Source organism: Physella acuta, unplaced genomic scaffold (assembly GCF_028476545.2).
Source record: "Physella acuta isolate Inbredline_101_S28 unplaced genomic scaffold, ASM2847654v3 ptg000868l, whole genome shotgun sequence".
Lineage (NCBI taxonomy): Eukaryota > Metazoa > Mollusca > Gastropoda > Physidae > Physella > Physella acuta.
Window position 1 is genome coordinate 1 of NW_026732385.1, and position 10,814 is coordinate 10,814.

General features: G+C 33.8%; 2 protein-coding genes across 2 annotated transcripts; both read left to right on the forward strand.

The window, feature by feature from the left end:
• The first annotated feature begins 13 nt into the window (after positions 1–13).
• LOC131952349 (uncharacterized) lies at positions 14–454 on the forward strand. The gene has a single exon (XM_059314965.1). It carries the CDS (start codon positions 14–16, stop codon positions 452–454), a length of 441 nt encoding a protein of 146 aa, XP_059170948.1.
• A 5,932-nt stretch (positions 455–6,386) lies between these two features.
• Positions 6,387–9,410, forward strand: LOC131952350 (uncharacterized). The gene is made up of 5 exons (XM_059314966.1): positions 6,387–6,414; positions 6,938–7,075; positions 7,184–7,453; positions 8,321–8,524; positions 8,874–9,410. Exons 1-5 carry the CDS (start codon positions 6,387–6,389, stop codon positions 8,966–8,968), a joined length of 735 nt encoding a protein of 244 aa, XP_059170949.1. The 3' UTR covers positions 8,969–9,410.
• The last annotated feature ends 1,404 nt before the right edge of the window (positions 9,411–10,814 follow it).

Here is a 10,814-nt window from a genome sequence, read left to right on the forward strand (position 1 = left end):
AACTCTATCAGGGATGTTCAATAAAGTATGGAATGAAGAAAAAGTCACAGACTCTTGGAAACGGGGAATCATAATCAAATTACCCAAAAAGAGCAACCTTAATGTTTGTGAGAACTGGAGAGGCATTAACCTTTTATCAGTACCAGGAAAAATCTTCTGCAGAGTCTTACTACAAAGAAGGAGGAAAGGAATTGATAGAATACTTCGTGAAGAACAAGCTGGCTTCAGAGCCAACAGGTCATGTAACGACCAAATATTTGTCTTGCGCACTATAGTGGAACAGTCCCTGGAGTGGAATTCGTCTCTCTACATCAACTACATAGATTTCCAGAAAGCATTCGATAGCATTCACTACCCATCACTATGGAAAATACTAGAGCTATATGGCTTTCCAGGAAAATTCATAAACATACTTAAGGACATGTACTATGACACAATGTTGTGTGCGACATGAAAATCAGCAAAGTGAATGGTTCAAGGTAAAACAGGAGTCAGACAGGGCTGCGTCATCTCACCTGTCATCTTTTTGGTGGTAATAGACTGGCTTATGAGAAGAGCAACTGAGGATAAGGCAAGAGGAATTGTTTGAGAACTTACCAACCACCTGGAGGACTGTGACTTTGCTGATGACTTGGCTTTACTCCCACATGCCCAAAAAGACATCCAAGCAAAAACCATAAAAAATAGAGTAAATTGCTAAAAGCGTTGGGCTAAAGATAAACTCCGGAAAAACCAAGCTAATGCAAATAAAAACCAAAAGTGCTCTCAAGACTTTTGCGAATGGAGCAGAGCTAGAAGAGGTCGAGACTTTAAGTGCCTCGGCAGCTATATATCAGCGAATGGCAGCGTGGAGAAAGAAATAGCCACCAGAATAGCAATGGCAGCACAAGCTTTCAATAGACTTGCTAAGATCTGGAAATCATCCTCACTGCAGCAGAGAACTAAAATAAGAATCTACAAGTCTAATGTACGTTTTGTATTCCTCTATGCTGCAGAGTCATGGAAACTTAACAAGAAAGTAGAGAGCCGACTCAGAGGCTTTGAAAGAAGATCCCTCCAACGCATCCTCAGAATAAAGTGAGAACAAGGAAATACGAAGAAGGACAGGTTTAAACGACATTATTTCAAAGTTCGAATGAGGAGATGGAGATGGCTGGGCCATGGTCTACGCATGAACAAAAGAAGACTCCCAAACATGGCGCTGAAGTGGACTCCGCATGGAAAGCGAAAGAGAGGAAGACCAGTGGGAACATGGAGGAGAGAGATGGAAGAAGAAGTGCAGACTAGTGGCAAGAGCTGGCATGAACTAAAGTGGCTCGCCCAAGACAGAGTGGAATGGCGGAGATTAAAGTTGCTGCCCTAGACTCCATAGGGAGTGATCAGGATTAAGTAAGTAAGTAACTTTCACTGCCGACCAGTAATTGATGGAGACAATTGCGTCTATGGATGCCATTGTGGGCATATTTTTCTGCGGATTTTAGAACTCATTTATAAGCTACACCTTGTTTTGTTCCTAGCTTTTAGAAACCGCCTTTATTTTTCATAACAACTGCAGGATAATTCATGGATCAAGGTGACTTCTGTCAACATCAAGCACACGAAAACTTACATTATCTCTGACTCCAGAATAGGGGAATTTATCATTTGAATTTTGATATAAAGTGTGTTAATAATTATACTTAGGCTTTTAGCTCTCTGTGAGGTGTTTTACATCACACATTTATTCTCAGATTCTTTTTTTTTAAATCTTTGATTGCTTTCGTTGATTTTTCTGTTGTATGTATATATTTCATTTTAAAATTTCAGTTCAGCTTAACAACTCTAAACTATTAAAAAAACGAGTAAATATATTCAAATTTAGAAGTGGTAAATATTTTTTCCAAAATTGATATATGTGTTAATTGAGACGTTTTTATCAAAACGTAAGGATGCCGCTCCGTTTTTTTATATATCTTTATTGCATTAAACATATGTGTATGCTAAGAATACATAATATATGAAATTGCACGCACTACACAGTTCATATAATTCACAACTGATAGACAATTATTAATTGGTTTAAACAAAGGTTCAAAGTGTTTTGAAGAATCAAAATGAAAAATTATTTACAGCTCTGTTATTTGTTTTAGTGAAATTCCATGGTGTACAATGTATTGGAAATGAAGAATGTTCAGCACCATTGGAGTGCAGAAATGACACAAATAATATCAAACGTTGCTTATGTGCTGAAAGCAATTATTTCACGTCACCAAATAGTTGCTATTCAGGTAAGACGTTTTTTCAAATACGTATCTTTAGTAAAAAATAAACAGCAAATAATTCCAATGGAATTGATATACGGATATTTTAATGTTCTAACGTGAAGAGGATGATTATGTGCATGTAATAAAAATGGACAATTTTTACCATCACCGAACTGTAAAGATGCAATTTACGAGTTGTTCTTTATTTTTAATGCATGAAGCATTCTATTTAGCGACTGTATTGGTACATGTTATATATCTTATCTACCCAGTATACTATAGAGGCGCAAAATTTTTATTTTAATTGGACTCTGAGAGTATCAATTATGGGTCGTTAAAAAATACCAGTAGCATCGTAGGTGTGAAGCAACCGTGACTAATACATATAAAAATAAAACAATGTTGTTTAAGCTATTGTTAATAAAAAAAACATTAGGCTTTTCACTTTAAAATGGGTACATGAAACTGGTAAATACAATACTTTGTTAGTCACAAGTCTAAATTGTTGCAGCGATTACAAATTGCATCGAAATGGTAAAATAATATTCTATTCACACCAGTTACGCAGCTACAAGTTAAAAACCCATCTGTACAAAGTAGAACAACCAGCTCTGTTTACATAACCTGGTCAGTGAACTCTGGTAGCTCAACAAATGTCAATTATAAAATACAAGCTGGCTCTTTAGCCCCAGTAACAGCAACTTCTACTGGAGGGAATGCAACTGGTCTAAGTCCTGGACAACAATACAATTTGTGGATCATTTCTACACTTCCTGCAGACAGCTACTATCGTGAGCGAAATACAAATGTTACTTTAACGTATTGGACTGGTAAGTTGTTTTTACAAGCTTTTATTTAACTCACTTCCTCTGTCGTCAGTCTGTCGACAGTCTGTCTAGACGGAAACGCAGGAGTGAAAATTCGGACAGTTCTACTTGACCGACACGATTCACAGTTGGCACGTGGGTCAAGACATAAAGACAATGCAATCTGAAACTAAATTTGACTTAATTGGATGCCTAATTGATTTTTTATGAATTAATTAAAATTTGGACCGAATTAGTAGGCATGTCTAGCCAACCACACCACACGCGTCATCAATAGCTGCGCCATCACGACCACGTAATGGCTGCGTTCAAAAACCATTGCGCGCCTACTGAACGTGATGTTCAGTAGGCGCGCAATGGTTTTTAGTCATGTAACTCTATTGTAGATAAAACATGTAAAGTACTGAAAAAAAATTCATAAAAAACGTTTTAAAAACAAGCTTTTATGTAATGATGCACTAAAAAGTAGAAAATAAATTATAGACTACTATTTAAATAACTATAAAGAAAAGCGTGGGTGTCTTCCTTAACATTAGTAAAGGTATCCAATAGATACTAAAGTGACCCACGCTTTTCTTTATAGTTATTTAAATAGTAGTCTATAATTTATTTTCTACTTTTTTACAAGCTTTTATTTAACTCACTTCCTCTGTCGTCGGTCTGTCGTCAGTCTAGACGGAAACGCAGGAGTGAAAATTCGGAAACTTCTACTTGACCGACACGATTCACAGTTGGCACGTGGGTCAAGACATGAAGACAATGCAATCTGAAACTAAATTTGACTTAATTGGATGCCTAATTAATTTTTTATGGATTAATTAAAATTTGGACCGAATTAGTAGGCATGTCTAGCCAACCACACCACACGCGTCATCACCTTCATTCAATAGCTGTGCCATCACGTAATGGCTGCGTTCAAAAACCATTGCGCGCCTACTGAACGTGATGATCAGTAGGCGCGCAAAGGTTTTTAGTCATTTAACTCTATTGTAAAATAAAACATGTAAAGTACTGAAAAAAAATTCATAAAAAACGTTTTAATAACAAGCTTTTATGTAATGACGCACTAAAAAGTAGAAAATAAATTATAGACTACTATTTAAATAACTATAAAGAAAAGCGTGGGTGTCTTCCTTAACATTAGTAAAGGTATCCAATAGATACTAAAGTGACCCACGCTTTTCTTTATAGTTATTTAAATAGTAGTCTATAATTTATTTTCTACTTTTTATTTAACTCACTTCCTCTGTCGTAAGTCGTCAGTCGACAGTCTGTCGTCAGTCTAGACGGAAACGCAGGAGTGAAAATTCGGACAGTTCTACTTGACCGACACGATTCACAGTTGGCACGTGGGTCAAGACATGAAGACAATGCAATCTGAAACTAAATTTGACTTAATTGGATGCCTAATTGATTTTTTATGAATTTATTAAAATTTGGACCGAATTAGTAGGCATGTCTAGCCAACCACACCACACGCGTCATCAATAGCTGCGCCATCACGACCACGTAATGGCTGCGTTCAAAAACCATTGCGCGCCTACTGAACGTGATATTCAGTAGGCGCGCAATGGTTTTTAGTCATGTAACTCTATTGTAGATAAAACATGTAAAGTACTGAAAAAAAAATTCATAAAAAACGTTTTAATAACAAGCTTTTATGTAATGATGCACTAAAAAGTAGAAAATAAATTATAGACTACTATTTAAATAACTATAAAGAAAAGCGTGGGTGTCTTCCTTAACATTAGTAAAGGTATCCAATAGATACTAAAGTGACCCACGCTTTTCTTTATAGTTATTTAAATAGTAGTCTATAATTTATTTTCTACTTTTTAGTGCATCATTACATAAAAGCTTGTTATTAAAACGTTTTTTATGAATTTTTTACAAGCTTTTATTTAACTCACTTCCTCGTCATTCTGTCTGTCGTCAGTCTAGATAGAAACGCAGGAGTGAAAATTCGGACAGTTCTACTTGACCGATACGATTCACAGTTGGCACGTGGGTCAAGACATGAAGACAATGCAATCTGAAACTAAATTTGACTTAATTGGATGCCTAATTGATTTTTTATGAATTAATTAAAATTTGGACCGAATTAGTAGGCATGTCTAGCCAACCACACCACACGCGTCATCAATAGCTGCGCCATCACGACCACGTAATGGCTGCGTTCAAAAACCATTGCGCGCCTACTGAACGTGATATTCAGTAGGCGCGCAATGGTTTTTAGTCATGTAACTCTATTGTAGATAAAACATGTAAAGTACTGAAAAAAAAATTCATAAAAAACGTTTTAATAACAAGCTTTTATGTAATGATGCACTAAAAAGTAGAAAATAAATTATAGACTACTATTTAAATAACTATAAAGAAAAGCGTGGGTGTCTTCCTTAACATTAGTAAAGGTATCCAATAGATACTAAAGTGACCCACGCTTTTCTTTATAGTTATTTAAATAGTAGTCTATAATTTATTTTCTACTTTTTAGTGCATCATTACATAAAAGCTTGTTATTAAAACGTTTTTTATGAATTTTTTTACAAGCTTTTATTTAACTCACTTCCTCTGTCTGTCGTCAGTCTAGACGGAAACGCAGGAGTGAAAATTCGGACAGTTCTACTTGACCGATACGATTCACAGTTGGCACGTGGGTCAAGACATGAAGACAATGCAATCTGAAACTAAATTTGACTTAATTGGAAGCCTAATTGATTTTTTATGAATTAATTAAAATTTGGACCTAATTAGTAGGCATGTCTAGCCAACCACACCACACGCGTCATCAATAGCTGCGCCATCACGACCACGTAATGGCTGCGTTCAAAAACCATTGCGCGCCTACTGAACGTGATATTCATTAGGCGCGCAATGGTTTTTAGTCATGTAACTCTATTGTAGATAAAACATGTAAAGTACTGAAAAAAAATTCATAAAAAACGTTTTAATAACAAGCTTTTATGTAATGATGCACTAAAAAGTAGAAAATAAATTATAGACTACTATTTAAATTACTATAAAGAAAAGCGTGGGTGTCTTCCATAACATTAGTAAAGGAATCCAATAGATACTAAAGTGACCCACGCTTTTCTTTATAGTAATTTAAATAGTAGTCTATAATTTATTTTCTACTTTTTAGTGCATCATTACATAAAAGCTTGTTATTAAAACGTTTTTTATGAATTTTTTTTTTTCAATATAAAGTACATACGATTTGATAAAAACAAATAAAGGCCGTATAACTAAGATATCTCAAGCAGGACTTTGTTTGCAATTTTATAGTTTGTTATATTTCTACGTTTCTTCGTTTAAAATGGCATTCTACGAGATTCTATACACTAGTAAAATCAAAAGGGTATAACATAATTAGGCATTTATTTATTTGTATCTTAAATATTTAAAGATTAAATGTAGCATCACATATATTGTTATTTATGGAAGTTACAATTAAAAGATTTAAAAATTATTTAGTTTAGATAATTTGTGCGAAGAAATAACTCCTTAAGAGCACATTAAGAAAAGTTTCAGTATTTCTTTCCCTAACTCAGACACTATGATTCTAAAAAATGCATCCTGTAACTTACACCCCCTACTCGTCCATTACCTTCTTGCAATTACACCATCAATTTCCACCCTCACCCTCATGGTAAATACGCCACTCACTCAAAAAACGTATTATTAACGTAGGGGAAGCCATAACCCTAAAACTTGCCCTATTCATAAATTAATTTTAAACAATGAAAAATCCATGCAGACCTAATGTGTTTATTAGGAAGAAAGAGTAATTGAGACTGCCGGCTAAAGGTGTAAAACGTCTCTAATTTTTTTTGAACGTTTGGCAAATGTGTTTCATAAACATTTCAGTGAAAGTGCATAGCCAAGAATGTAGTACAGACTTTGATTGTGAAGAACTGTTTTCATGTATAGACTACAAAAATAGTGGCAAAAAGTGTCTTTGTCGAGATGGTTTATATTATACACAAACCAGCGGATGTACTCCAAGTAAGATATTTTTTATTCAATGCTTGGTTATAGCTTTCATGGTTTTAGAAGAGATAAATGTAAACATTAAAAGAGTGTTCGGTTGACATTACTTTATATTCACACCAGTTACACAGCTCCAAGTACAAACTCCATCTGTACAAAGTAGAACAACCAGCTCCATCTACATAACCTGGTCAATAAACGCTGGAATCCCTGCCAATGTCAATTATAAAATACAAGTTGGCTCTTTAGCCCCAATTACAGCAAGTTCTACTGGTGGAGATGTCACTGGTCTAAGTCCTGGACAACAATACACCTTGTGGATCGTTTCTACGCTTCCTGCAAACAGTTACTATCCTGATCTAAATACAAATGTTTCAGTTGCATTTTGGACTTGTAAGTTTTTCTATTTAATAAAAGCTCCCATGTACACAGCAAAATAAATAAAAACGAAGAAACATCGTGAATTGAAGATTTGATATAAAGTTTACATCAAATAAAAATGTTTTGTTAGTGAGATGGATTAGGCCTACTTGCGCGCCACATTGTACTACTACTTAAGACTTAATGTCTTCCAAAACTTGTGGCATACCCCACCACGATCATTTGATACAACTTATATCCACCAATATTTTAGTTGATATTATATACCACTTATAACCGCAAATACATGCATGGGAAGATTAAGGTTATTTAGTTACCAAACAAATATGAGTTGTGCTCCACAAAAATAATTCTCAATTCATCGACCCTATAATGTTTATCAAAACATTTTTATCTCGATGTCTGTGGCTGTGAATTATCCTGCTGGTCTCTAGCTATTCCTGTTGTTTTTGACTGTCTTATATAATCAAAATAATTTTATTCTGAATTTATTTGCAGTTTGTCAAAATTTTGTTTGCATTTCCAACCTTTACGCCCGGGTTTTGGACATCCAACCGCTTGATTATTTAATCCTCCGATCATTTCATTTTAACCCTCCTCGTCAACTAATCTAGCTTCCTATCTATTTACCTAACCATATTGGCCTATCTTTAGTCCTTTTCCTATCCTTATCCCAAACCGTGTCCCTAACCCTAAGTATATCCCTCTTATCTATAAGTATCAATTTCTAAATTTTCATTATCTTTCAATGCTAATGTTTTGTTCCATTACGGTTTTATTCAATTTATTTCCCGTTTTTTTTATTTAAAAGAACTTGTTCTTTATTTCTATTCAATTGAAATTTCCCGAACCTTTAAAGTCTTATTTAACCCTTATCAGCAGGTGAAGAGGTAAACTACACAGCACTAGCCATTGGTTTAGGAATTGGACTTCCATGTATTATTATTATAATCATTGTTGCTGCTATATGTATAAATCGACACCTCAGAAACAAGAAGTTAGAAGCTATGAGGAGACAAGAACCTCGCTACAACACACCAAGCAGAACTTTTCAAGATGATCACCTTTATGGTGTGTCTAATGGTATGTTTGTAAAACTGTTTGAAATTTGGAAATTTTGAAATCTTATTGATTGTCTCTTTTATGCGCTAGATATAGCCCATATCTTATTCAAGAAATGGAATCATATCAAATTAAATCTCTTATAGTAAATGAAGTGGTAATTTACAACATATAAAATATATGGTCTTATTTGAAATGCGCCTAATACAAAGACATATTTCATATTAACTAAAGTTGACTCAAAAGGATTTGTGTACTTGATAAACATTATGTCAAGAAAATTTTGAAATGGTAGTGACTGAAAGAATTCATAATTCTACAAAATATCTTAATTTAAAATCTTAAAATGATCTTTTCTGTTGTAAAACAGAAAACATGACCCCAGTTATCAGTGAACCAGATCAAGTCAGCCAGCCAGCAAGAAATGGAGATGTCTATGATGAAATACCCGACTACATTAATTAAGCTTTTGCAAGATTTAAGATGTATCCACATGTTAAAAGTGCAGTTCAAAAAAGTAAACTGACAACAAATTCATTCCTCAAGACAAAAACTATTATTTTTTTATTGCATGTAGTTTTGAAAAATGATGTGTGTATAGATAAGTATTGCGGTTTCTTGTGAAAGCTGCTAAAACTAAAAAGTACTTATCATTAAGTTAATGAAAATAAAATGTCTTATTATAGGGCCTACTGTTTTTGGAATTGATTAAAAATTAGGTGAATGAATTTTCAGATATTAAAATGAAATGTTTAAAATTGCATAATATGCCCATAATCTCCTAAAACTATTCTCTCTAACACATATTAAAAGTAAAAAAAAAAGATGACTTAATAAAATATCCAAAACAATAAATAAATAAAGGTTTTCTCTTTTTGTCATTGTGTTTTATCCAGTGATGTTTAAACATCCTGATATTCTTGTTAAACGCATGTTTTATGACCTCAGTATTTCTTCATCTCTTTGTTTCAGACAATAGAAATTATGATTTTGTTCATCATTTTTGTTGATTTCTAAAATAAGAATATTTATTATTACTTTTTTTTTAATGTACATGTTTGTAATTTATATAAAAGACGTGTATTTATTTCATTAGTAAGAATTATATTTGTATTTGTGTGTTTTGTAGAAACAAAATAAATTCAATAGCAGCAATTTTTTATCTTTAAATTGCGTCCATGTTTAATCTTATTTTTAACATAACCACATACATCAATATAACACAGAGTTTTAATTAATGAATGAGGCCTAAGATGCGGGACAGTGTAATGGAGGTGGGGTCACTAATAGATTTGGGTGGTAGAGTTACAAAATGGGGGAAAGGTGTTGAAAATATTACCTTTAGTCTTTCACTGCCCAAAATTTTTAGTCTTATTTACATTACAGACCAGGTATCCTAATATATAAAAACCCATGTGAGCACTTCTCTCTCTATGTCTCTCTGTCTCTGTCTCTGTCTGTCTCTCTCTCTCTCTCTCTCTCTCTCTCTCTCTCTCTCTCTCTGTGTCCGCAATATTTTTTGGCAATGTCTTCAGTATGTTCAGCGCTATATGAAGAACTTAAAGATACGGACTTTTGTTGAAAATAATATGGTGGATGTTATAAATGTATAAACTAAATGTTATTTAAAGAAGAAAAATAAAAATAAAGGCATATTTGAATGTGGAAACACATTAATTCTAACTAAAAATGTAGGTTGTCGTGACAAGAACGCAATAAACAATGACGTCACATGGCACATGTTTAAACTAATGAAAGAACACAAAACTGGTGGCGTCATCTTCCATTTAAAAAAATTTAAAATTTACTTTATCTATTTAAAATCTAGATCTAGATATAGAGAATAGTTTCATCAAGGCATCGTTTCGGGGGGGGGGGGGGCTCCAAAGAAAGTCTAACAGAATAAAATGAAATTTTTATAGAAAATATATACTTTTAACAGAGTCCGCCCTTCCCCCTTCCGGAAATTTTAGTCCTCCCCCCCCCCCCCCTTTGAAAATTGTAAGTGCCCCCGCTCCCCCTTCGGAAAAAAAAGTCAGGAAGAAACACTGAATTAGATCTACGGAAAAACTAGACTTAAGCCAGCCTTAGATTCTAGATCTAGACTCTAGCTCTATCTAGAATCTATGCCAATAATGAGTTTTTATACTAAACTAATAAGTTTTTTTTATTAAATATTTTCTCAAACAAGCATAACATTAACATATATAGGCCTATAATTCACGTGTAACGGTTAACCGACGGCTAGTTGTATAGAATGCCCAAACATTACAATAGCACTTTTTGCATCAGTTTTTTTCATCTGAATCTA

Coding starts and splice junctions, on each gene's coding strand:
- LOC131952349 (XM_059314965.1), top strand. CDS start 14: ATGTTCAATAAAGTATGGAATGAAGAAAAAGTCACAGACTCTTGGAAA.
- LOC131952350 (XM_059314966.1), top strand. CDS start 6,387: ATGGCATTCTACGAGATTCTATACACTA. Junction 6,415..6,937: donor CTACGAGATTCTATACACTA/GTAAAATCAAAA, acceptor TAAACATTTCAG/TGAAAGTGCATAGCCAAGAA. Junction 8,525..8,873: donor CCTTTATGGTGTGTCTAATG/GTATGTTTGTAA, acceptor GTTGTAAAACAG/AAAACATGACCCCAGTTATC.